Raw genomic sequence first — 27,364 nt, forward strand, 5'->3', positions numbered from 1 at the left:
GTTTAGTGCTCAACAGCTACATATGGCTAGTGGCTACACTATTGGACAACACAACACGTGCATCAGTTTTTTTGGACAGCACTGTTTTAGAAAGTGGTCTTGAATGTAAGGCAGGAGTTAAAAGTTTGCTTCTAACTAAAATTCTGAAGCTAGTAAAAAACACCAAGTACATGACAGCATGAACTTTTTTTTCCGACTAATAAAAGGTGAATGTGGTCTCAGTCTGATAACCAAGATGGCTCTAAGTGACTGACGTGGAGGTAGTGTATACAGCACGGACAAGCTATATACAAAGGGATGATTCCCATCCCGAGCAGGATGAAGAGTTCATGATGCTACTCAGAACGGCCCATAGTTTAAAACCTCAAGTTATTTCTGAAATTTTCCAATTAATATTTTCAGATCTCAGCTTACCGTGGTAACTAAAAATGGCAGATAAGGGGGGGGGGGACTGTGTACTCTGGGAAGTACTCAAATGTAACTTCTTGTGAGGGTTGAAGAGGTAAGCAATTACGACTGAAAACAATGGAACGTTGAAACTCCAATTGAAAGCCTAGTCATTACCTATGGAAGGCACAGAAAAACGAGTATTAAAAGGAAAACCTGGGAAAGGGTTTGGATAATGAGAGAAGAGGGCAAGAGATGCTTTGGTACGTGGATTTTAAGTCAGGGAAGATAATTAAATGGGGATGGTTTGTAGATGAGTAAAGTGAACACAAAGGCAAAAATGGGTGTAGGAGTAACAAACGAATAGAGAACTTTTGTAGGAAGAAGTTAACTGATCATTAGCAATACAAATTTAAGGTCGCCCAAAGAATTACTCGTCTGGACCAATGCCTTGTCTCAATCAGCTCTGAGAAGAAACTGTTTTAGAGTTCATATACATAAAATCTTAATAAAAATTTAAAACAGTATTTCCTAAGGAATATTTGTATTTTCAAAAAAGAAAAAAAATGCCCCAAATACTTTAGAAAGACAGGAGGTAGAAGTTACCTAAGCCATAAGAAATAGTCTTATACAGACTAAACCTCTACCTCCAAGCCCAAAATAACAATTATATGCAAACACTCCAATAACTTTACCCTCATTTGTTCCCAGAAACCAGTTATGAGACTACTGCAATTATCTAGGAGAAAGACTGATTTGAAGGGCAGTGGGAATGAACAGAATGGAACAGTTCTACTGATCCCATTTTCTACAACTGTTTCAAATTAGTTCCTTTTCTCTCCCCCAGTTCAAATCCTCCTCATCTGGTATATTGCCACACTTTTTCTTTTATTTTTTTATTTTTTAAATTTTATTGGGGAACAGTATGTTTTTCCAGGGCCCATCAGATCCAAGTCATCGTCCTTCAATCTAGTTGTGGAAGGCACAGCTCAGCTCCAAGTCCAGTCGCCGTTTTCAACCTTAGTTGCAGGGGGCGCAGCCCACCATCTCATGCAGGAATCGAACCCACAACCTTGTTGAGAGCTCCTGCTCAAACCAACTGAGCCATCTGGCCGCCCCTTTTTTTTTTCAATTAAAACTGACGATACTAGTTTATTAGTCTTAGGTGTACAGCATAGTGGTTAGACATTTATGCCACTTTTTAAATTAAAAAACATTAAGTGACAAAAGTAGAAAACCATCAAATAATACAGAATAGCGTCAGTAAAAAGTAGCAATTTTCTGCTCCTCCCACCCAACCTCAAAACCTTGTTGGAGCCCTAAATAAAAAATTTAGAAATACAACAAAGATTACGTGATTAACATAAAAGTTATAAAAGCTGAAGTCTATTCGAAAGCATCTCCTACTTTATGCTTGTTGAACGTAAACTTCCATATATAGAATAATATACCTGAAAAACACAAAAAGTGGTATGCTTAAAAACATATACCGTTTCCCCGAAAATAAGACCTCGCCAGACAATCAGTTCTAATGCGTCTTTTGGAGCAAAAATTAATAAGACCCAGTATTATATATTATATTAATATTATATAAGACTATATATTATATAAGAATATATATTATATATATTTATATAATATATAAATATACATTACATTATATTTATATTATATAGTAAAGTAAGACCGGGTCTTATATTAGTTTTTGCTCCAAAAGACGCATTAGAGCTGATGTCGGGCTAGGTCTTATTCTCAGGGAAACATGGTATGCAATTTCATACCAAACAAGTTTTCACTATAATTTAGACCACAGTAGTCTTCAAAGGTCTATTTTCTGCATATAGAAACTCAATTTCTTTTAGTGAAATATAAGAAGAAAGTTGATAAGCAAATTCTATGACCAAAGTGATTGGTATTAGTCAGTATCTGTTTAACATTAAAAGACAATACACAATCCATTCTTGAAACACTAGGCTGAAATCAACACACATGCAATAAACTGATAAAAGTTAACCCCACAACAAAATTAATTAAGTTTTAATAAAATTCAGGTTTTACGGTCAAATTATTGAAAATGCTAAAAAAAACCTTCTTTCCCTCAAGCATGTGTACAAAAAAGCTTCCCTTCCTCCAATATGACCCTGTTAAAGCGTATGTGAATCCCAAACCAATTTGTAACTAAATGTAATTTCCTTTTGTGGCCCCAGTAATAGGTATCACCTTTACTTTAACATATCACAGGAATTTATGTAACAGCCTAGAGAACAGAAGTAAGAGATAACAGGTGCTTCAGTGCCACCCATATTATCAACTAAGACCACAGTGTGAGCAACCGAGTGTAGATTCATGCTGGTAGTTCCTTGAGTAAAACAGCTTAGACAGAATCTTCCACAAACACAGGTTTTTGCAGTATCCAAATCTTGGCAAAGATGGAAAGGAATGATATGAGAGCCATATGGAATCCTAATGGAAACAAATGTTTAAAAAATACTTTTTAATGTTACTAGAATCAGAACTTCATACATTAGGACATGAGTTATTGGACACTGAATTATAACCATGAAAAAATAAAATTATTAACTAAATGACTCAGTATACTGTTTTATCTTCCAAACTGGGAAATGGGGAAAATATACTAAAAAACAGCATATGTATTGTAAACCAAAGGGGATCTATACCACTTAATTGTCACTTAATAGCATTGCCACTTAATAGCATAACCCATTGAATAGAATGAATCATCTGTCTTTTATATAATTACATTATATGACCAGTGTAACATGTTAATTTAAAGGGATAGCTCTGTCATATAATTCTCATTATGGTAATGGGAAAATTACTGAGTTCTACCTGTGAAGAAACATTTATTTAAATAAATTTATATACTCTCCTGTGCATCAGTTATTCAAAAGGGAATTTTTAACTGTGAAACAAATTTAAAACGTTGTTTGGGGAATTCGTTTACTTTACTGTCTGAGCAAGTAAGGCTGACTTCATCTCGCTTAAATCATTCACCCTCCTGCTAAAACTTGAGTGATGCCCAGTGCAATTAAAATGAAGTCAAAGTCTTTGCCCTAATCTGCAAGACACTAAGAGACTGTCTCAAGATGGCCTGCCCAGGACCCAAAACTTCTTAGCTAAACACAACCATGCTCCCTCAAGGCACTTACTCTCCGGTACACTGTCTTTTCTTTGTTGTTTCTAGAGCTCCCAGCGTAGGGTGGTGGCACATAATAGGTGTTCAGGTCTTTTTCAAGAGATAAATAAAACCTACTCTTATAATTGAAACTGAAGTTTAAAACCTTCTTAGAAAAGTCACATCAAAAATAGTGGTTTACTTTTCATAAGGGATTTGGAATAGCCTTGTTTGCAATTTTTCATTTTTTTCACATATACTAATTTGTTTTTTGTGTATGTAACAATTTTTTAAAAACTGCAAGGAAGTGTCTACCACATGTTTATATTAATCTCTTTCATGCTATTGGTTATAGTCTAAGGAAACAGGTAACAATTAAAAACTGTGTTATCTAACATAATTTAAATTTCCACATATTTTTCTAATAGACTATAACTTTATGTTTACAACCAGTAGTTAGGACAATTTACAAACAGCTAAATAATATGTATTATTCTCATGGCTTTGGATCTATATTCTTTTTAAAACAGGGCTGAAAACATGCAAAATTATACTTTAGTAAAGGTTAGGGTCACTTTATAAGACCTATCTTAATAGAAGTAAAGTTTTAAAAACAATGTAAATACTTCAATGCTAAATCATTCAGCACTACCAGATTATTCTCTGCCATACCTAGTACATCGCATTTTATCATCCATTTTATCCTTCCAACTCTGCATTTTTCCATATTGGATGTCACTCTGGTTTTCTTCTTGGTTTGTTTGGTGTTTTTTGATCATTAGCCAATTGGTTATGGTCTTTTCAAATCATCAGAAACCATTTTAATATTCCTCATGTGGACATAACTTTCTATTTTGAATAAGTATTATACACACACATATGTACACACACACACACGTGTATACACACTTACATGTATACCTCTCAGAGAAAGCCTAAAAGAAGAGCTTGAGAGCACCTCATTACCAAAAGACATCATTTAGATTCCCTCACATCAGTGGTCTTAACCCTGAATCATCACTATCACTTCCAGAGATTTAAAAACATATGTCACATACAATGAGGGCCCATCTCTGGTGCTTCTGAACTAGTTGGTCTGAGATAGAATCTAAGTATCTATGTTGTTTAAAAGTTCCTCCACAACTAATGATAACATTGATTGATTTTTAATTGCCAGATAAGGAAATTACATGTACTGTTACATTTTTACAATAAACATTCATTGAGACCTATTATGAGCCAGACACTGTTCTAGGCATTTGCATGTATTGTCATTTAGCAGGTAATTTTTAACTCCCAGTGTAGAGTCCAGGCCTTAAACCAACGGTTTGCAAAGTGTGGTCCGAGACCTGATGCATCAATATCTCCTTAGAACTTTAAGTTAGAGATGTCATTTCTTCAGCCCCACTCCAAATTTACTGAGGAAGAATCTCTGAGGGTGGGGTCCAGCATTCTGCTTTAATAAGCACTGTTTGATTAAGTATGATTCTGATGCATTCTCCAATCCTAAGGATCTCTGTCTTAAAAAACAGTAATAAGTCCTTAAATTACTTTTACAGCCTTAGTATTGCAAGTGTGGACTAGTCGCCTGACTCACCAGGAAGCGTGTCTGAAATGCAGGCTCTCTACCCCAGACCGCTGAAACAGAATCTGCTAACAAGACTCCGAGGTGATTTGAAAGCTCGTTCAAGTTTCAGAAGCACTGGTGTTAAGTTATCCTCGCGAGAATCACCTGAGGATTAAAATACTGGGTCCTACTCTCAGACATTCTGATTTAGCAAGTCTCGGGTGGGAACCAAACATGAGAATTTTTGAAAGCTCCTCAGGTGAGTCCAACTGTGAGCATAAGAGCTCTTAAGCTAGGGATGGTGAAGAGAGAAGATTGGATTGGGTTTGAGTGGGGTCTGTGAACATTATAAGATTGTATGCAAAATTCTGTGTGTGTACTCGTGTGCATTTTTCTAGGCCCATGTCAGCTGTTTTTATTTTTCAAGAGCCTCTCTCCCACTAAAAAATGCTAAGAACCCCTTTGAAATATGGTCTTCTTACTATTTTATAGGCACTCAATAATAATTTGGTCCACATCTTAGCTTCCACTCTTATATGAAAGAAGCATGAACAAAAATGAATACCTGGAGTTCGGTGTCTATGAAACCAACTGCAGTTATTTAGTGTTCAAAGACAAGGGGAAGAGAACCAACAGCTACTGAATCCTACTGAATGCCAAGTGCTTTGGCATTACATTAGCTCACTCACTCACCTTCACAACTCTGTCAAGTGGGTATTACTGTTCTGTTTCACAGATTAGAAAATTGAATCAAAGAGGTTAAATAACTTGCTAAAGCCATAAGAAGGGCTGAAGCCGGGAATCTAAGCCAAGTCTGATTCCCAAGATCAACTTTACCACTAAGCCAGAAAGCCAGATTGTAGTTCTCAAACTTTATAGAGTTTCTCAGAACTACCTGGAGGTCTTATTAAAACAGGTAGCGCGTCCCAACCCTCAGAGTTTCTGATTCCAGCACGTGTGGGGTGGAATCCAAGAACTAGCATCTCTAACAAGTTCCTAGGTGGGGCCGATGCTGCTGGTCAGGAGACCATAATTTGAGAAATGATGGCATTTATTCATTCAAATATTTATTAGGTCCCTAACATGACGGGGGCAAGGGGAATCACATTTTAGACCCCACGGCACTAGTGGAGAATCTGACAAAAATCCATGCCCTCATGGATCTTACATTTTACTGGGGAAAATCGACAGAAAACAAACAAATGTTAAAAAATGTGTAATGTCAGGTAACAAATCCTATGACAAAAAACAATCAAGCAATGTAAGACGGTGGGGGATAAAAGTTTAGATAGGGTGGTCAGGAAAGGCCTTTCCGAGCTGCCACTTGGGCAGAGAACTGAATGAAATGAGAAAGTGAGCTATGAGACATTCTGGAGGAAAAGCATTCCAAGCAGAGGCAAGGAGCAGCAAGGGGTCAGAGTGTGCCAGCATCGTAACCTATGCTAAAGACTTTGACTATTCCTCTGAGGCTGATGAGAACATGAGGAGCCTATCACAGGTACCACGGTCTGTGACTATTCATTAAAGTCTTACCTGTTATGTAATATGGTTCGTGCAGAAGATTCCAATAAAGTTAACGGCATTTGCAGCATTATAACTGGAAGAACTTTTGGCTGTTCAAAAGTATTTCCAAAAAGATCCAAGTACTCGAGGGATAAATTTTTAAATTCACTAGGCAAAAATGGAAGCTTATTTTGAGCTGCTGACAAAAATCGCAGGTTTGTCAGTTGTCCTATCTTGAAAGGAAATCGAATCAATTCATTACAGTCAAGTTTTAAATCTATCAGTTCTCGGAGCTGACAGAACTGCACAGGGAGAGCCTTAATTTTGTTCTTGCTGAGATCCAAACTCCGAAGTGACTTCTGGAGTGTAGAGTGACACAAGGCTACACTAAATGACTCCAAGTGATTGTCACTCAGATTAAGTTCTTGAAGGTAGATGAGGTCTCCAATTGTAGCTGGAAGTTTTTTTATATGGTTGTGACTCAAGTCTAGTTTCCTAAGGTGTTTTAAGCAAAGCATACGCATATCAACTCGGACAAGCCCACAGTAAGAAGTCTGAAGATGTTCCAGATAATATGGAAAGTTCTTGCTTAGAGGATAGTCCTTTTTGGATGTGATAACCATTTTAGTTTTAAATTTTTCAAATTCTGAAGTCTTCACTGGTGCGAGGGCCGAGAGTGGTGCCTCCACATCACAGCCTTTATGAGCCTGTCTCACAGCTGAAAGGAAACCCTTCAGACTGATGGAATTGGCCTGAATAAATGAAAACAAGTTGTACAATTATCAATATCATTTTAGATAATGTATGCATGCTAATTTATCCTATAACACATTCGGTAAAGAGTTATAAATGCAAATTATTCAATTATTTATTGAAAATGGCTGTAAACACATTTTTTAGTATTCTATTTTGACTAAATTTCAAGATACAAAAAAAAAACATTAAAAGTTTTTTAAAAAAACTTATGGTGAGAGACACCCTCTAAGTAAAACTGTTCAAAGGGGGAACCATAAGAGTATAACTTAAGCTAGGAAAGCATGAAAAGATTTCACTTAAGATTTGGGTTTAAGATGTACTGACCCAAACAAACCTCCAGTGCCTCGGGGATGAGCTGACACAGAGCTGTGCACTGCGAAGTGCCCAGGGGTGCCATTCCCAAAGACAGGAATTGTGAACAGCAATAGCTCTGTCACAAACAGAGCCAAATGGCACTGTCAACAGTGCTAGAAAACATCAAAAGCAAGGGAGATGGCTTCCAGCTGGACAGGAATACCACTAAAAAAGTGGTATGTGAACTGAGTCATCAATAACAATAACTAATATTTGGCAAGATACTTTAGAAGTTTCCTAAAGTTTACATGTGAAGAATAGTGAACTTTTACCGTGTTTCCCTGAAAATAAGACCGGGTCTTATATTAATTTTTGCTCCAAAAGACACAAATGGTCTAGGGATATCATCCTGAAAAATCATGCTAGGGCTTATTTTCCGGTTAGGTCTTATCTTCAGGGAAACACAGTAGCAAGTTTGGGAAACAAAGCATGTGATCCTATTTGATTAGAAAGTGGGAGCTTTGTAGAGGAGTAAAAGATCAGAAATACAGTATGGGGAGAGAACATAGATAAGTTTGACGTCAAGGTAAACCAAATGATCAGGCTGGGTGAAATCACTGAAGAATTTTGAGCATGAGAAGTACCTAAGAGCTAAGCTATTATTTTGGCAGCAGCATTCAGCGCGGAGTGAGGAATGTCTACCTGGGACAAGTAGGTTCAGTACAGGGTATCGGCTTATAGACTTGGGAGTTACACACAATAAAGGCTGAGTTATGGGAATGGAAGGCAGGTATGGCAGAGAATAGGCAGAGAACTGGAATAGAGCCTTTATTTGGGGGATAGAAAAAAGGTTGGCAGAGATAGGAGACAAAGGAGTGGCTGAAAAAAAACACAGATGAAACAGAATAATGACCTGTCACAGATGCCAAGAAAAAAAAAAGTTTTATTAAGAAGGGAGTGGTCATCAGTGTCGAATTCTACAGAGCTCAAAAAGGATGAGAAATAGTGGCAATGTGACTGGCACACAGAAAGGAGACTCCCTGATCTTTGAGGCAGTGTTTTCAATAAACCAGTGAAAGTAAAGGTCAAAACAGATAGTAAGAAAGTGGAGACGGAGGCGACTGGTTAGCTCAGTTAAGAGCATGGTGCTCTTAACAAGGTTGCCGGTTCGATCCCCACATGGGACCCTGTGAGCTGCGCCCTCCACAACTAGATTGAAACAACCACTTGACTTGGAGCTGATGGGTCCTGGAAAAACACACTTAAAAAAAATAAATAAAAGTTTAAAAAAAAAGTATATTTAAAAAAAAAAAGAAAGTGGAGACAATGGACTTAGCCTTGTCTTTCCAGCAATTTGGTTTTTTAACTAGTAAGACTTCAGCTTGTTTTTAGGTAGAAGGAAGGAGATAAGGGAAGGAGAGGCTGAATACCAAGAGAAAATGATAGACCCGTAAGAACAGGAGGATAGGACAAAATGATTCCATTCAATACAAATACCTTAAATAGTTATTAAATGTTTAAGATTTGCAAAGTACTTTGCTTGGAACTAAGAATAATGCAAGATTGAACAAGGCATTGCTCCTACCCTCTGGGAAGGAGGGAGACAAAAATATAGGTTTTTTTTACTCTTAATGGTTCATGCATTAAAAAAAAATGATTATAGTAAATAAAACACCCCCAAAAAGGTTCTAATTGAACTTTATCCTCTTTTTTATTACACTAACCTTAGATATGTAGCCTGTAATTCAGCTGGCAAAATATAGACCTGTGTCACTTGTCTTCGAGTTCCAGAAGCAAACCTAGCTTTCCTCCCCATCCTGGGCAGCCTTATGAAGCTTGACCCTGCACTTTTAGAGCTATACATGCACTCCTTCAAACACATCTGAAGGAGTCTGTCCCTATTCAGCTATGTGCGGCATCAGGATGCTCAAATAGCCTCTTATGTAAAGAAAACACAGCCAGCTAACCAACCCACTAATGTTTTTAATGTTTTCATACCTTACTTAGACAGATATCCACAGGAGGCGTCTTCAACCGAACAGTGGCTTTCCCCTCATCCACAAATTTAGTGAAGAACTGCTCAATATTCTCCTTTAGCTGCTTAAAACCAATGGGAAAAAAGAACAAAACCAGGTATAATTATTTAATAATATTTATTACAACTAGAATGTGCTAATCACTTTGCCAGGCTTTGGTTCAGCTTTTAGGCCGTAAGTCTGGGTGTTTCGTGGTTTTACGTTCTACAGTTTTTTGTTTGGTTGGGTTCATTTTTAGTAACTGGGTAGTTAACATTCCTTATCTAGCTTCTGGTAGATATTATTGTTCTGTCCAGTTAACTTTCCTCTCCCAGCGCTTTGGGAGAATGCTCCTCTTCTCCCATTCCAATTATGTGACTGTATTGAATTGCCAATGGTAGTTACTCGCCTTAACTCCAGTCCATTAGCCTGGAGTGAGCGTGACTCATACAAGGTTACAAACTCCATGAAAGCAGCAGGAATCTTGTCTCCTTTGTTTATTATTGTATCCCCAGAGCCAGAACACTGATTGACACATTACAGCTGCCCCCAAATTTTTAATGACTGATGTTGCTTCTGCTCTGGACTTCAACAACAATTTACCTAGAAGCCATTACATAACCAGATTAACTATGACAGGGGGCTTAGGACAATAGTGATGAATAAGACCAGCATGGTCTTACAGTTACACGTACACAGTTGCCAATATGATGAGACAGTTATTAAACAAGTCATTATAAGCATAACAACTATTAAGACAAGGAAAGTACAGGTTGCTATAAGACCTTGTATAGCAAAGAAATCTTACCTGGTCTTAAGGGTATGAAGCTGACCTTAAAGGTGAGAACTGAAAGATTAGGAGATGTTGGGCAAGTGAAGAAACTGGGGGAAGAGAGAGAAGATAGCATACCAATGTATGCAAAGCCTTGAAAGCAAGAGAACGTGGCAGCTGTGAGGAGCTGAAAGATGAGTATGGCTGTAGGACCCAGTGAAAAGAGGCAGGTGAGCCTGAAGAAGTACAGAGATTAGAAGGTAAAAGATTTTGTAAACCATGTTAAGAATTTTGGATTTTATCCTAAGAACAATATCCACTGAATGACTTTAAGCTGGGAACATGGTTAGATCTACATTTTTACCGTTCACTTTAACCACAGTGTAAAAAAGAACTTTGGCAGAGGGGAGGTGAGGTGGGGGAAGGACAATGGTAGAGACAGAGATATCCTTTAAGAGTCCAGCCGGGCAACGGATGTGGTTTAGACTACAGCTGCGATGGAAGGAGGTATGAAAACTTGAAAGACACCTAGAAAGGATTCAGTAATATACTGCATGTGGGGAGGCAAAGGTTTTAAGATTTCTGGATGGGGCAGAACACTCCTTAATGAGTTGCAGAACACTGTCAGAAAAGCAAGTTGAGGGGTGGCCAGGACAATTCATTTTTAGATATTTTGAGTTTGAAATGCTGCACCACATCCATGCGGAGATTTCCAGTAGGTAACGGATTAAGTCAGAAGGGAGAGAGGACTGGCTGAAGATACAGATTTGGACATCAAAATCAGATGGTAGCGAAAGTCATGGGACAGAAAGTTGGTGTGAGAATGAGCCCCAAGATCCTTCCAACAGTTGGCACTAATACCTGCTCTTCAAGGCCCAGGACAACACCATCTTAATTCATTCAACAACAAATACTTACGGAGCGCCTATTTCCCAAGCCCTGTGGCACCAGGGGTTCTACAAGACTTTCTCAAGCCCCTGTAATCAGAATCCGTCTCATTTGATAGTACAGTACTCTGCTTCTGCCTTTATCTACCACTTACCATAGCCTACGTTGTACTGGAAGCAGAGGTTCCCTTCTCCCTCCCTAGTCCCAGGACAGTGCCGAACTCAAGTTTACGTCCCACAGTACCTAGCACCACACCCTGTGCACAGTAAGTCTTCAACCAGCAGTTTACAACAACGTTTTCATCAGGATGACCACCTGCAACTGATTAGCAGCGCCATAGTCGTTTTAAGGAAGAGATCATTACAGACTTTTTAAATGGGCAGCACCTGAGCTGAGCATGAGCGGGGGGGGGGGGGGGGGGGGGGTTTGGGGGGAAGGCGAGAGGGGAGAAAAGGGCGCCCCAATTCTGAGCTTGCTTCTGTCAGCTAACACTTTTCTAACCTGTTGGTTGATTTCTAAAGTCCTTTCAATGTGAAGAAGTTTATGAGTCGGTTCCATCAACAGAGGTAAATTAATATTGAGACTTTCCAGTACTTACGTCAAACTCTAGGTGTCTCTGAATGAGACGGTAAGTACTCACTGAGCAGTACAATATCCTAAGGGAAATAATGCCAGAAGTTGTACAAAATGCAGGCGGGTCAGGTGCGGGGACAGGTGATGAACTGGGCCCCGTCTGCTCTCTAGTGCACACGAGGGTGTCCCAACCTTTTTGACAGCACAGCACCGGGCCCGGTAACGCAGGGGACAAGATGTTATAAAACCCTTTAAAAACTCGATGTCCACTTCCGGCTGTTTCTGCCGTTTACTGTTGCTACGCGGATTAAAAGCCCTGGACCTAAGAAATCGGGTCTTAGGAAAGGAAACATGTAAGAAAAAAAAAAAAAAAAACCCGAAAGATACAGTCACCGATGACTTGAATAAAAATATCAAGATGCGACCCAAAGCATCGCTGTTTTACTACTGTGCTGATCTGGTCTGGCGACTTTAGACATGACTCATTATCCTTTGAGCCTTAAACACAAACAAAAGCGACCGGAAATTCTGCGCGAGACACAGAACTCGTGACACCAAGCGCGGTCCTGTCCCCGCTTCGCTTGGAGCTGAGTCCGCGCCGGCCGGACCTTCAGAGGCTTTGAAGGGGGGGTTGGGGGCTACAACCACACAGCCGCGCGGTCCGCTGGAAGCCGCGGAAACGGGCGGGAGAAATAACAGGCAGGTGCATCCTGAAAAGCCTTGCTCTTCGGGCCTTAGGGCCTCAGCGCGAGCGCAGGACCCGGCGCACGTGTGGGGGTGGGGCCCCGGGGCCGGTGGTCGCGGACCCCCGCGCGGACTCCAGCCTGGGGGCGGCCGCCCGTCGGCCGAGCGGCAGGGCCGTGCCGACCCCCGCGGGGCCTGCCGGCCGCACGCACCTCGTAGCGGGTCCCCTGCTTGTCCCTGAGGGTGGACACCAGCAGGCAGGCGGGGGGCGGGCCGGCCCGCTCGCCCCCGGCCCGGGGCCTCGGCTGCCCGCTGGGCGTCTGCTGGCAGAGGACCACCACGGCTCGGACGCCCTTGCCCCTGCTCCTCAAGCCCAGGGCCGGCAGGCGCCGGCTGACCACCTCCACCTCGCAGTGCAGCTTCATGGCGCCGGAGCGCGCGCGGCCCGGGCCACAAAGCGGCTTTGAAAGCGGCCCCTTCCCGCCCGCGCCGGGGTCCTCGAGCGCGCGGCTGCCCGCGGCCCGCCTGTGTGCGGTGGGAGCCGCGCGTGGGGCGTCCTCGCTGCCGGGGCCCGTGCGCCCTGCCAGGGCGGCCCGCGCTCCCCCGCGGGACGAGTCCCCGCCGTGGCCGCGGCCACCACGCAGCCTGAGGCCCCGGATCGCGCCTCGCGAAACCGGCGATCGGCGAGGGCGCCACGCTCTCCAGCCGGGGCTTGTGCGGCGGGCGGCGGCGGGTGCCGGGTGGCGCGGGGGGCGGGTCTGCTCTGGGCGCCCACGGCGCTGCCCGCGCCCGCAGTCCCGAGGGGAGGCGGTGCCGCCCTGTGCAGGGAACGTGTCCTTCCACAACGTCGGCACCTGGGACAGTACCCGTTACGCCACGGCCAGCGGCCGGCGCTGCTGGACCGCTGCTCTGCGGTGGTCTTGGTGGCTCCCCTCACTCCCGAGGCGACACCTGTCACGTCAGAACGCAGCGGGATAGGACAGTACTGGACGTGGCAGTCCCCACTTTGCCACCGCGAGGGGTTTGGGTGGCGTGACGGGCTTAGCGGCACGTGAGGCTTGCAAGGACCGCGCGGACCCCAAACGCCCGTGGGGCTCCTCGTGTCCTGTGGGAGGAGGGCCGGGCCCTGGCGGGCGGGGGCACCTGGGGCCGCGTGGAGGGAGGCGCTCGCGCCCGGCATCACCGCGCGCCCGGCATCACCGCGCGCCCGGCATCACCGCGCGCCCGGCATCACCGCGCGCCCGGCATCACCGCGCGCCCGGCATCACCGCGCGCCCGGCATCACCGCGCGCCCGGCATCACCGCGCGCCCGGCATCACCGCGCGCCCGACTGCGGTTCTGGCCCTCGGTGCGGCCCGCGACGCCCTGCTCCCCGCCCCACGTTCGGTACCACGTTGCGTCCGAGCTGTGTTTTCGCAGCTGCAAACGGCGTCCGGAACTACTGGTCTTAAATGGAACCGGGACGATATAATTTATCCTGACATGAGCGTCCCTGTTTACATGTTAAGCTAAACTGTGCCTCTGTTGATAAACTTCTGGAAAATGTAATTTGCGCGTGGAGAATAGTAACTAAGAGAAAAATTACTTTTTTTTTTTTCCCGTTTAGTATTCTTAACGTGTTGAGAAGGAAAACACTACTCGGCAACAGTTAATCGCGTGGCAAGATAGAAAATGAACAACACCCTAGAATTTCCGAAGATCATTAGACTTGATAGGAATTCCTCGTTTTTATCCTTTGAGTGAAAGATAATTTAGAAGAAAATAATGAAACACCAGCCTAAAGCGTTGTAAGCATGTAAAATGCGCTCTGAAACTTAGGGACAGTTGGGAGCGGGGGAAATCTTCAATGTTGTGTGAACTGTTGTAATTTTAATTAGAGTAGAAATGTACAAAAATCAAGAATACCAAAAAAAGTGTCTCAACCCCTTATTTGATGTTCTTTGGGTCGTTGAAGGATGGATTCAGTCATTAAGTGTTAATCTAAATATATGAAAGTTACTTAACAGTTCCAAGATGATTGTAGAGTGTACTGCCAAAAACGTATCTTCCTAATTGCCAGTCTCAGAAAAGACTTTGATCCCCCAAATATTTAAAATTAAATGAGATAGGAGAGAAAGTAAAATAAACACGAGTTTTTGAGATCTCGCCTCTCTTCCCCCATCTCCGCCTTAGTCTACCCATTTTTAATGGCTGAAATACGTAAATCTGACATTTATTTTGGTCTCAGGGAACTGTTTATGAAGGAACTGTTTATGAAGGATTCTTTGAACACCTATCCACACTGTTCTCTTTACCACCATACAAATCAAGTCTGTCCATTGATCTCCTCTACCCTCAGTTATTTCAAGCTAGTTGGCATTGCAGACTGACTAGACGTGGAAATACACAATAAATGTTAAATTGGGCTATAGATTCTTGACAAAAGGAACCAAAGGAATAACAATCTAGATTTGTTATTCTGTCAAATTGGTTCCTTTTCTTTCTGGCCTACTACATTCCCTTTTCTCTGTTTTGTTCATACTAATTAGTCCTATTAATCTTTCAAAACCCAGTTCAGTTTCTATTAAGCTTTCTTTAGCATCTTGATCTTCCTTTGTGGAGTGGAGCCATCAAATTGTATTTAAAATTGCCTTTCATTTCTTTTATTTCCCTAGGTTTCTGGCATATACCAGGCATTCAACAGAATTAATTGACTCTGACTTTTCCCTTCATTTGTGCCCACGGAAACTTGACTCAAGCGGGTGGCTTACTTGGGTTCAAGCCAGTAAAATCATGGTCACATCATATTCTTAAAGAGTGAGGTCACAATCTACGGACACAATCTATGATAGACTTGTCTGCCTTAGGACATTTGGACCAGATCTTAGAGTTCATTTTTTTAATGGTAATCTTCATCTAAACTAAATAAAGCTAAAATAGTTAACAAATATATACTTAAACATTAGACTGCTATAGTGCTGCCCTGTGCCTATTGTCTCTCTTTGATCATGTTTGATAGGTTGTGTTTCCACCATGATTTCCTAATTATTACCCCCCTTTCCATTCTTAGTACTGCCATGTTAGTTCAGAGCTGCATTACTTCCAAAACTATTCCAAAACTTACCAGGTCCTCTTACTTCAATGCATTTCTTCATTCATTTAATATTTATGTTGTTCTTACTGTGTGCCATTACCTATGCTAGATGTTTAGATAGCAAGGATGAGTTGACAGTGTTTAGGAGAGAGAAGTAAACCAATAATTGTACTACAATGGGATAAATGTTAGATGAGGATATTATTAGTGTACTATAAAGTAGCCAGATGATGAAAACAGTTTGTTTGCTAAATCTAGGACTTTGGATTTTAGCCTGAAAGTTCTGGAAAACCATTGAAAATGTTCAAATGCGGTAAAATTCAGACCTGTTTAGGGAAAGTTAGTGTGCTCAGGAAAGAGATTACTTTGAGGTGAAATGAGCCTAGAGACTGGGATCAGGTAGCTAATGCAATTAATCCACCATCTTTACTGCTGCCAAATTAAATTTCTAAAGGGGTCTCCTGTTACAGAATCCTAGACTTTTGGAGCTGAAACTTAGGTTACAGATATTCTAATTCAATCCTCTCGTTTTACACAACAGAAATACGTAGAGCCCAAAAAGAATAAAGGGATTGATTTGCCCGTGACCTCACAGATATTTTGTTAGAACAAATAATGCTAGAACTCAAGTCTCATATGTTGCACTTAAATCTTCCTGAAAACCTTCATGGAAGTTCCACTCTTTGCAGTTTAATTACATATAGTTGCCCAAAGGCTTTTCTCTTCTTCCTTTAGGACAAATATGAGGGCAGCCTCTGTGGTTTTCAGTTCCTTCTTAGCACCTGTTCTTTGGGATTCCCTGGAGTTCAACTCTGCATTTTAAAACATGATATTTCATTTTGCACTTCTGGGTGTTCAGGACAAGAAGCATCTTAGGTAATGCTGTCCAAAATATTGCTGTATGATTACTTATTTAATGCCTGTCTGTACCTCTATATTGCAGACTTCCTGGGGACAGGTTCTGAGTCACTTCTGTTATATTCAAGGCCTAGTGTAGTGTTCACAGAGAGTAGGTAATTCAGTGCTATTTGTAGAAAGAATGAGTGAATGAATACATGCTATTCATTTATTCATTTAACAAATATTTCTGAGAACCTGCATTGTGCTGGAATAGAGCAAGCTTACATACTAGTGCATATTCAATTAATATTGCTTGTGTTGGAATAAGTAGTTAGCCACTCGGAAGGGAGGGAAGCTGGATTTCTCCCTCACTCCTAGGGACAGTGAAATAAATTTTAGGTGGATTCAAGATTTAAAATAAAAACTGAAAATGTAAAAGTACTACAAGAAACAAGTTTTTAAGAATTTTGACACAAAACCTAAAAGATGTAACAAGTTGATAAATTTTATCACATAAAACTTAAACGTCTTACATGGAAGAATGTGCTAGAAACAAAGAAGAATCTGGGGTTGTGGTGAATAAAATAACTTTGCAACCTATATGAAAATCAAAGAGCTCATGTTCATGCACGTAAGCATTTACAAATATATGAACTACAGACCAGCAGCACATTAAGAAAGTGGGCTGTAGACTCAAAGGAGAAATTCCCAGATAAAGATACATGGCTGGATTATAAACATAGGAAAATATGATCTACCACATCAAAATTCAAAATAAAACAACAGTTACCATTTTTAGGCTATCAGAAGGACAAATATAAAAACGTTTGCAAATTCACACTGTTGGGGATTGTGGGAAAAGATACTTTCTATGGGTATGAGTGAATTGCTACAATTTCTATAGAAGGAAAATTGGTAGTATCTAAAATATTTTAAAGCATATTCTTAGGCCTGGCAGTCCCATTTCCAGAATTTTATAGACATACTTTATTATATTGATATACTATATAAGTATATATAATGTAAGTACATACTGAAAAAAAGTTCACCCAAGGATATTTCATCTTCATTCCCTATTTTTGCTATATATTCCTCCGTAGCTTCATGGTCTGTTTATTTGTGAAAATATTTGGTATGGTATGCTTCTGTTTGTGTAAATAAAAAGATGTAAAAATAGATATAAATACAAGCATATGTATTGGGATACATTCATACATGTATGTGTCCATGTATGTACAATAGGCCCACACATATACATACCGTGTTTCCCTGAAAATAAGACCTACCCTGAAAATAAGCCTCAGTTAAGATCTCAGCCAAAGGGACGCATTTAATACATTATGACGATGTGCCAGAAGAAGATGACATCACTAATTGAATAAATGTAGATTGTTGTACATGAAAAAAAATAAGACATCCCCTGAAAATAAGCCCTCATGGAGCAAAAATTAGTATGAGACCCGGTCTTATTTTCGGGGAAACACGGTAGTTTACAGATATGCTAATTTAATTCTCTCAATTTACAGAATGGGAATAGAGGCCGAAAAGAAAAGGGATTTGCCCAAATATGTGTGTGAGTGTATAGAAGGATAGATATTTCTTTAAGGATCCCCCCAAAAAACTGATAACATGTTCTGGACAGGAAGACTGAAGAAATAGGGGTCTGCGTTGGATAAAAACTTACTTCAAAAAAATTTTTTTATGTATTTGTTTTACTTTAGAACATATAATGAATTAAAATACCAATATTTGCTGAAATGTATATATATATATATATATATATATATATATATATATTAAACATTGGACTTTAAATCACTAATGACTTAATTCTGACCAGCTAGAAAGAACTGGCTGATGGAGCTGAAGTGTACATATTATTGAAATAGCTGAACATGCAAAACTTCTTATGGTAAAATAGATTTTTAAGAGTTTGGAGAAAATATATGATTCTATTCCTAAAGTTTCTGAAATTGAAGATATTTCAAGAGAGATGTAGGTCTTTAAACTATGAAGTTCTAGATGAACAATCCCAAATGAATGTGTAAATAATTTGAGGATGAAGATAGGAGATATCTTGAATAAGTGTCTTAACATGCAGATCATGCCAATGTGCTTAAATTAAAAAATATTGTCTATACCATGTACTGTTAGAATGTTTCAATCTTATGAGTATTTTATTTTTTTCAAAAGAAAATATCAGTGAGGGTTACCTGGGGGAGGAGATTATGGCACATTGTTTCTTTTTATTTGCATTACATTGTATTGAAAAAATAAAACCCAAACCCATTAGGTATTAGGGGGCAATGTGTCTAAAAAAATATTTAAAAGCCAAATACAAAAGAGTACTAGGAACCTGTAAGAAGAGTACAGGATTAAGCTAAAAGATCTTTATAAACACTGGGTGAAAATGCACTTTTAAAGCTGTAGTCTCAGCTTTCTTATTGCAAAAGAAATTGATAATTCTATTGCTTGAGATAGATGGTGCCACATTACCTTAAAACTGAGAGGAAGTACAATATCTCAACTGCAGTCTTCTAGTATCTCCATCAAGAATAACTTTCAAGACCAAAATAAATATTAGAAACTATTTGAATATCAAGATAGTTGAACAAATTGTTCAAGTGTAATTGCTTCTTCTTTATCCTTTTTGTTTTTGCTTTTAAATGAATTCGAATCGTTGAGCCCAAAGGATGATATTTGAGAGTGTTGAAAATATTTATGGAATGGATCTCAGAACCATTGTAATCTTATTGAGACCAACTAGGAAAGACCAGCTAGAAAAGGCTGAAAAGGGTATAGACGTGGCTTTTGAGAGGCACATAGATTAGCTTTTGAGAGGCACATAGATTTTGTTACCTATACACTAATGACTAATATAAATCCCAGAAAAACTGTAGAAGCTTGAAACTGGACGCTCCACAGTCAGGTTTAAAACAAAATACCTTTTAAATCTTACCTATCACTAGGCTTTTTGTTTATCGCCCACCCTAGTTCACAAAGTTGTTCACCTTCCCCAAGTCTTGTCTAACTCCATTGATTGGCTTGAACTTTTCCTCTCACCAGACGTTGCTTTCAGCAAAGTGCTACCTGTAGAAATCCAATTCTTCAAGGTTGCCTCAGAGGCCCCTTAAATGCACCACGCCGGAATTAATTTCTCTCTTCTTTGCTCCTCTTGTATTCCATGAGCACGTCCATTATTGGATACAGAATGTTCTACTTAGTTGTATACACATCACTGAGTCACAAAAGTAGAAACTGGAAGGGAGGGCTTTGACATCATCCTGTTTTCCTCTCACTACATTTGCAAATTTTAAGGGCAGGAATCAAGTCATATCTGGTTTTCTAATCTCGGGTTTACCTCCTTTCTTCATTACGTAATGAAGTGCCTAATTTAGTGATTGGGAGGGGCAACCTACCAGAATCTTGAAGAAATACAAACCTGAAGAAGTGCTGTATTTCAGTTCTAATAGAAGAGTTCATGTGTAAAAGTTTCCTGGATTATTGCACCCTGTGGCACATTTTATAGATCTAGTTAAAGCTTTGATTTTTGAGGCATGGACAGTGTTAAGCTTATTTAGAGACATTGTAAGTGACCCTGTGGAATTTCGATGTCTTTCAGCCCCTTGTCATATGGTATTTGGTTATCACTAGTTTTGTCACTAAATCAAACATACGTTGCATTTACTGCTCACTTTAAACTCAACCAACTACATTTAAACATCAAACACACTAAGCCTCGCTTCATTTTTCAGGAGCGGTGTAGGTGTATTTCTAGGAGAGTGGCAATTAAAAAAACCATTTTGGAAATGTGTTCTGTGTAACAAAAGAGAACCTCCTACCGTTGGCTGCTGAGCATTACAAGCTGGTTTTGTTCTTTTATAAATTTAGCCCAGTAGGTGTCAGTGCTGAGTGGAGGTACAGTCCTTACGTTTAAGTGTAAACTTTTAATTTAAAAAACGTAAAGGGTTAAGACGATGAAGAGACGGCAGGAACACGAGACATGACACGTTTCTTGAGGTTTTAAAAGTCGTGCCAGAGGGGTCCAAAAGAGACGGGGTCTCGCTATGTTGCCCAGGCTGGAGTGCAGTGGCTATTCACAGGCGCGATCCCACTACTGATCAGCACGGGAGCTTTGACCTGCTCCGTCTCCGACCTGGGCCGGTTCACCCCTCCTTAGGCAACCTGGTGGTCCCCCGCTCCCGGGAGGACACCATATTGATGCCGAACTTAGTGCGGACACCCGATCGGCATAGCGCACTACAGCCCAGAACTCCTGGACTCAAGCGATCCTCCAGCCTCAGCCTCCCGAGTAGCTGGGACTACAGGCGCGCGCCACCGCGCCCGGCGGTCGGAGTCCGCGCGAGAGGCTACTAGAGGCTGAGCCGCGGTGACGTCATCAGCCACGCCCGCCTGGAACGTTTCCAGGACTTAGCTCTTTGCCTCCCGCGACACGGCGTTACCACAGTGCGCACGCGTCGCTCGTCAGCACGGTATTCTGGGTAAACTAGCTTCAGAATTTGAAGAACGCATGCGTGCGCCAGCTCGTTCCTTTTACCTCGTTGCGCCCGAGGGAGCAAGATGGGTCACCAGCAGCTCTACTGGAGCCATCCACGAAAGTTCGGCCAGGGTTCTCGTTCTTGGTAAGCAACAGGACGTGGTCTTGGGGAAGGGTTTATCGGAGGCGCGACGCCGCTTGAAAGCCAATGCAGAGGAGTTTGCGGGCGGCGTGTTGGGGGAGGCCGCGTCGCAGCTGTGGCTGCCGCCATTACAGACCTCCTATGGGCCCGGGAAGGCCGGTGACGCGGCCGGAGCCTCCCCGAGTGCGGAGTGCTTGAATTTCTGCTCCCTGCCCTAATGCCACCTCTCTTGCAGCCGCGTCTGCTCCAACCGGCACGGTCTGATCCGGAAATACGGCCTCAACATGTGTCGCCAGTGTTTCCGCCAGTACGCGAAGGACATAGGCTTCATTAAGGTAACGCGTGGGCGGCGCGCCGGGCTCCTGCTCCCGTGGGCAGGGCCGGTCCTCGGTGGCCAGCGACCCCGCTGAGCGATTGGGCGGCCCCGTTACCAGGATGGGAACGGCGGAAGCCCTGGAAGTAGTGGTCCTCACCCCCGTGCCCGGCTCTGCCAGGTCTAGTTGCCACGTAGTGGGGAAAGTGACTCAGACGTACTCACATTAAACGTTAGATGTGGAGTCGTGCCGGGACGTCCTGCAGCCAGGCACCCGCGTGGCCCACTGCCCCGACATGTTGGACCGTGTCACGTAGTACTGGAGCGAGCGGAGGTTTGGGCCGGGTCCTGGGACGATTCGGACACGTCAAGTCACTTTAAAGCCCAGTTTCTGCCGGTGAAAAATGAAAGGCGGGGTTGTCAGAAAAATGGGTTACTAGAGATGCAGCTTTCTTAATATAATCACTTATAATAGAAGTTGCTTCTTTAAAAGGTGACAATTCTTCACTTGCTCTTAGAGAGAAACTTCCTGGCCTGATGCATAGTTTGTTTACCGTACGGAGTAGAACCTACGTGTTGTAAATAGATGTATTCGTGTTGGTGTGTTGTAAGGTACATGAACATTTAATGTGAGAGCTCTGGCAGAGAAATTGTCTGCCAGATTGTTTACCGTTGACCAAATGCTTAACAAGTGTGTGCTTGGTTAACAGAGAAGTTCAAGTAAGTCTGGGAGGTGGCATATCACAGACCAGAAAGTGAACTCGGGCCCCACCTTCTACCTGTATGGCCTCACTTCCTCGGAGGCTAAGATTAAATTAGCCTCTGTGAACAGTGCCAAACTATTAGCTGTATAATGACCTATTTAATACTCATCCTGAGCTTTTGGTAAAGATCATTTTACATAGTGGTTCTCTAGTGGGAAATTTATTTGAGGGAAGAAGTGAGAGTACCAATACTTAAATTCAGTGTAAAGTTTAATTGTTAAGGTTTGTGGAACAGCTTGTAATGGGCATTTCAGTGAATATTTCAACTATTTAGATTTTGATAGCTGATTTGAGTGGGTCAAATTTCCAGTTAAACCTCGTTCTATAATAAGCCAGTTTTTGTGAGAGTGAAATGAATATTTAAAGCATTTGAATTAATTTCTTATTATCTTTTTTTTTTGCAGTTGGACTAAGTGAACTTCCATGAATGAATCATCCAAGCTAACTACCTTTCAGCAGAAACAATGTCAGATCTTTGTACATAAAATAAAAAGGCTTCGATTATGAGTGTTTTGATGTGAATGTCGTAGTCACATGATTATAGAAACCTCTTTAATGTTACCTTTTCAGTGGATTCATCTTCAAATTTTGTGGCTATTTCCTCCCAGTTATATCAAAGTACTCACATAGTTTTTATGCTTCAAAACACATTTTCTGTTATGTAAAGTGTCTGCTATATATAGTAGCATATAACTTGAGACAAACTGTCTCATCGGTAATTTACCCACTGTAGCAAGCTGGGGCAGTGACAGTAAAACTGTTTAATAATAATTGGCAAAACAAGGCTATTTACTGAAATCTGCTCTGGGCATTTGCCCAGAGGAGGCAGTCCTAACTTTTGGGATAATTGACACATGAAAGCTTCTAAATTTCTCAAATACTTGTATGGAAGGGAACAGTGATTTACTATATAGATGTGTTGCTGTAATTGCTGGCAAAAGCAGTAATTCCTTAACATTTGGTGGGGTGAGGGCTAAAGTTGTACAGAATTATGATCTTGAAAGACATTTGCACAGAAGTCACATCTACATGTGGGTTAGGAGCTTATTAGGCAGAGGTTAGCAGAGGTCCTGTGGGAAAGAATTCCTGGAATCTAGGAACAGCAAAGTTGTGGCTGCAGCAGAATGAGAATCTAAGTTACAGTGCGTTATTGAACTCTGGGCCATGGTTAAGTAATTTGAGATACACTTCCATTTGGAGAACAGATTAGAGTGCCATGAACTGGGTTTTTAAAAGGTCCACTGGTTCTTGTGGGCAAAATAGATTTTAGTAGGTCAAAGGTAGAAGCAGGGAAACAAGGCTATGGGAATGTCTAGGCAAGTGATGATCTTGGTTTGGACTAGGATAAAAGGGAGTGGTTGAGGTAGTGATGAACAGTGACTTCTGAAAATGGAAGTAACAGGTTGAAGGATTGGATGTGGGCGATAAAAACAGGATGGCTCCAAGGGTGTTGGCCTGAGTATCTGGAAGGTTACAATTAAAAATTCGGTTTGGGGAAGAGTTCAGTTTGGGGTATATTAAGTTAGAAATCCCTGTGAACTCGGAAGAAGACATTTACATAAATTGATCTGGAGTCCGTGAGAACCTGGCACTGGAGATGCAACTTTGGTTGTCCTCCCTATGAATAGAGTCTGGTATTGGGATCTCATCCTTGTAACTAGATGAGATCTAAGCCCTAAAGTAGGGGGTGAATAACAGAAAAGAGGATTGTTCCTGGGTTACTCCAGGAACAGGTGGCATTCAGCAAAGTAGAGCAAAGGAGGACCAGGAAAGGGACTTAAAGCTAAGTAGGAGGTGGTCAACTGAAACGTGTGCCTATATCACTGCAATGCCCTCTGCAAGGAGGGAGAAGGTAGGAGTGGATAAAATGTTTTTCAACTGATTTTGGTTAAATTGCGATTTTTTTTCAAAAACAACTGAATACTTTGCTAGTGTACCTTTTAGGGCTTTAGAAGGAGGTTATGGAAGTGAAGGACACTGAGGCAAGTTTCAAGAGCATAGTAAATCCACCTCTGCTAACCCTGAGTTCCATCCAGGAGTAAGTGATGGTAAACTGCAGCTGCTGCCAGGGGAGTGTCTTGCAGGAAGAGCCAGGGTGCAATCAGGGTGAGGAGGTGCAGGATGATTCAAATGGAGAGGAGTGTGTAGATCAGGTGAGAAGCTCTCAGCCAGACAAGTGTTAAAAGATGGGATGATAAACATTCTGAGAACTGATTTCGGTAAATGAGAACATGAGATGTATTTGACTCGGGTATGAGTCTGTTCTGTCCTGGCCTTGTGTGTGTGTGTGGTGGTGGTGCAAAGGCTAGTGTGGACAGGTGGCCTGGTTTCTCTATTAACGGGCTTGAAAAACTTGCTAATAAAAAATCTGTTTTAAAACTTATATGCCAGACATGTTTTGTACACCTGAAAACTAAAATAGAAAAATTTATATACCAGATGTGTATTTTCCAAATCTCAATATGATTCCATAGATCTTATTAAGTATCTGAGGAACCTGAGGCTTACAGATTGTTATTTCCCATCTTAAGTTAGAAAGGGATCAAAACTGTATTGAAATTTGAGTCTGTCATCTGTGCTACTGCTTTTAGTACCCACAGCACACATTGTAAGGTTAAGACTGTCTCTTGTCCCCAAAGATCGATTAATTATATATAAGAAGGCAGGAACTATTATTTCTGTCCATATTTACCACAGCATGATACATTGCATATTAACAGTAGGTCCTCAATTGTTGAGTTGAATTACCTAGTAAAAGTTCAATAATGTTGGCAAAATATAGATCCTATGAAAGAAGTCCAACCATTCGAGCATATTCTTAGGTTTGGGACCCTTGAATTATTACTTTAGGGCTGCGTGGAACCTGTTAAACAATACCTCCTGTCAAAGATGTAATTCATTAATGAAACCAGTAAGATGTTTCTACCTCTTTAAAGGAGAACTAAAAAGATCACAATAGGTGATTCAGGGATGTTGAAATGAATTTAGAAGCAAGTGTAAAACTGCCTTTTTCAACGGGAGGGAAGTTAAGTACTATCCATCAGACAGAATGTGCGTGTCTAGGCAAGTAGTATTTATTACAACATTCAGAGTTGTAAAATAGCTCAAACCTAAAGTCCCACACCCACCCTAAGATTGTGCTAGACAAACCTTAAGCTTTATTTTCCATGAAAGACACCTGGTAATTTTGGTCTATTTCAGTCACCATTTTTTTCTACCGATTTGTAGGCGTTTACCTATGTTGGTAAAATTTTTAAGTGCATGCTGTGTGCTAGGCACTGTTGTTACTGCTTGACTGAATAGCTTTTTTAATACATCAACTCTGTGAGGTATAAACCCTATTTTGCAAAGGAAGGATCTGAGGCACAAAGAATAACTTCCAAGATAGCAGTCAGGAAGTGAGATTCAAACCAGGTAGTGTGTCTTGAGAATTGCTCTAACCACCAAACTAAATGTCCAACAATTAGGGATAGCTTTGACAAATACTGGTAGTCTACAAAATAGCCTAGAGAAATATTTTCAATAAAAGGTGGAAAATTGTATATGTGGTACAATGTCACTTAAAAAAATGCACAGAATAAAAAACATGCTAGTCTGGGGGCCGGCCCGGTGATTCGGGCGGTTAGAGCTCCGTTCTCCTAACTCCGAAGGCTGCTGGTTCAATTCCCACATGGGCCAGTGGGCTCTCAACCACAAGGTTGCCAGTCCAACTCCTGGAGTCCTGCAAGGGATGGTGGGCTGCACCCCCTGCAACTAAGATTGAACACGGCACTTTGAGCTCCCGCTGAGCTCCTGGATGGCTCAGTTGGTTGGAACGTGTCCTCTCAACCACAAGGTTGTGGGTTCGACTCCCGCAAGGGATGGTGGGCTGTGCCCCCTGCAACTAGCAACGGCAACTGGACCTGGAGCTGAGCTACACCCTCCACAACTAAGATTGAAAGGACAACAACTTGACTTGGAAAAAAAAAGTCCTGGAAGTACACACTGTTCCCCAATAAAGTGTTCCTCTAAAAAAACAACAAAAAGCATGCTAGTCTGTTGGCAGTGATTGATTGGGGGTGAGAGGATTACAGATGTTTTGACTGGAAGCAGTCAGTTAAGATTGACTTAGGGGCGCGGCCTCCAGCGCCTATTGTGTATAGTGTCCTAGGTACCAATATTGCTAATGAGGCATATGCTCCTCCCTACACAGCTCATTCTCAGATTGCTCTGATAGCAAGTTCTTTCTTAGCATTGCTACGGTTTCCTTCCACCAATTTCCACCGATTGATACTCTTGTGGTCCTGTACAAGACAAGTCTAATCTCTACTGCAAGGAAAAAGGTGAAATATTTAGGCATGAGGGCTCTCATGTCTGCCCAGAATCTTATTTTAAGCTCCCCATTCCTGATTATTTCAACTTCCTTGGAGGACATGATTTAGAGCCACCTATTAATTACACTACATCTAGATCCTGAAGGTGACAGCACGTTTCACAGAGCAGGCATGCAGTAAAAATTTGTGGAATGAGTGAATGAGCAGATTTGGCAATGACTTTAATTTGGCTGGGCATCAGTGCTTCTTCACTTTTTATGGGCCCTCTTTCACCATTACAGAAAGGCCAGACCCTGGCTTTTGACAGCTTATCTACATGGCTAATGTCCCCAGCAGTTTTAAAGCTGCCTACTTTGCATAACCCCTGCCTCGGGCATAGTTCTTGTAGAAAAAAACGATAATAATTGATGCTTTAAATATTTGGGCTTTGGGATAGGCAGAGCAAAGCTCTTCTAGTGGTATAATAACAAGTATATAACAAGTTTGTTTCCTTGGTATCCACAACAGTTGAAAAAAGGAAAAAGGAAGAGAAGGCTGAGCCACTAGAAGGGTTTCTCAAAGGTTAATCTAGAAAATTAAAGGATCAGTTTGTTGATATCACAGTCTATTTGTGTGGAATCAAAGCTAAAATAGAGACCAAAAACTAGACCAGATTATTATCTGTGCCAGATCCAGGTTTCCTTTGTCTTCTAGAGCTTGAAAAGAATTGAGATTAGAAGGGACCAGCTTAATCTAGATGAGCTAATTATTATTTAATGTCTCAATGCTACTTGGTTAATTAGAAAATAGTTTACAGAAGCCAGAACTGGCTTTCTTTTTTTTACTCAGTTTTTTAGTTAAATTCAG

At 41.3% G+C, this 27,364-nt stretch overlaps 2 protein-coding genes across 3 annotated transcripts; one reads left to right on the top strand and one right to left on the bottom strand.

Annotated features, from left to right (window-relative positions):
- Positions 1 to 2,450: 2,450 nt before the first annotated feature.
- Positions 2,451 to 13,006, bottom strand: LRR1 (leucine rich repeat protein 1; the record flags this gene model as incomplete). 2 transcript variants are annotated; one of them, XM_081049675.1, is made up of 4 exons in its annotated part: positions 2,451 to 2,850; positions 6,624 to 7,345; positions 9,642 to 9,740; positions 12,788 to 13,006. In XM_081049675.1, the coding sequence occupies 4 exons, from the start codon at positions 12,998 to 13,000 to the stop codon at positions 2,610 to 2,612; spliced, it is 1,275 nt and encodes a 424-aa protein (XP_080905801.1). In that variant the 3' UTR covers positions 2,451 to 2,609. The 2 variants fall into 2 exon arrangements, with proteins under 2 accessions (XP_080905801.1, XP_080905802.1); XM_081049676.1 differs by lacking the exon at positions 6,624 to 7,345 and having other exon boundaries at positions 2,580 to 2,850; positions 12,788 to 13,000.
- A 7,980-nt stretch (positions 13,007 to 20,986) lies between these two features.
- Positions 20,987 to 22,727, top strand: RPS29 (ribosomal protein S29). Its single transcript, XM_081047400.1, has 3 exons — positions 20,987 to 21,131; positions 21,364 to 21,463; positions 22,610 to 22,727. The coding sequence occupies exons 1-3, from the start codon at positions 21,070 to 21,072 to the stop codon at positions 22,616 to 22,618; spliced, it is 171 nt and encodes a 56-aa protein (XP_080903526.1). The 5' UTR covers positions 20,987 to 21,069; the 3' UTR covers positions 22,619 to 22,727.
- The last annotated feature ends 4,637 nt before the right edge of the window (positions 22,728 to 27,364 follow it).

The sequence above is a fragment of the Rhinolophus hipposideros genome, assembly GCF_964194185.1.
Source record: "Rhinolophus hipposideros genome assembly, chromosome: 5".
Classification (NCBI taxonomy): Eukaryota; Metazoa; Chordata; class Mammalia; order Chiroptera; family Rhinolophidae; genus Rhinolophus; species Rhinolophus hipposideros.

Excerpts from the sequence above, each read along its gene's own strand:
- RPS29 (XM_081047400.1), top strand. The coding sequence starts at position 21,070 with ATGGGTCACCAGCAGCTCTACTGGAGCCATCCACGAAAGTTCGGCCAG. Across the intron at positions 21,132-21,363 it reads GGCCAGGGTTCTCGTTCTTG|CCGCGTCTGCTCCAACCGGC; the intron begins GTAAGCAACAGG and ends CCTCTCTTGCAG.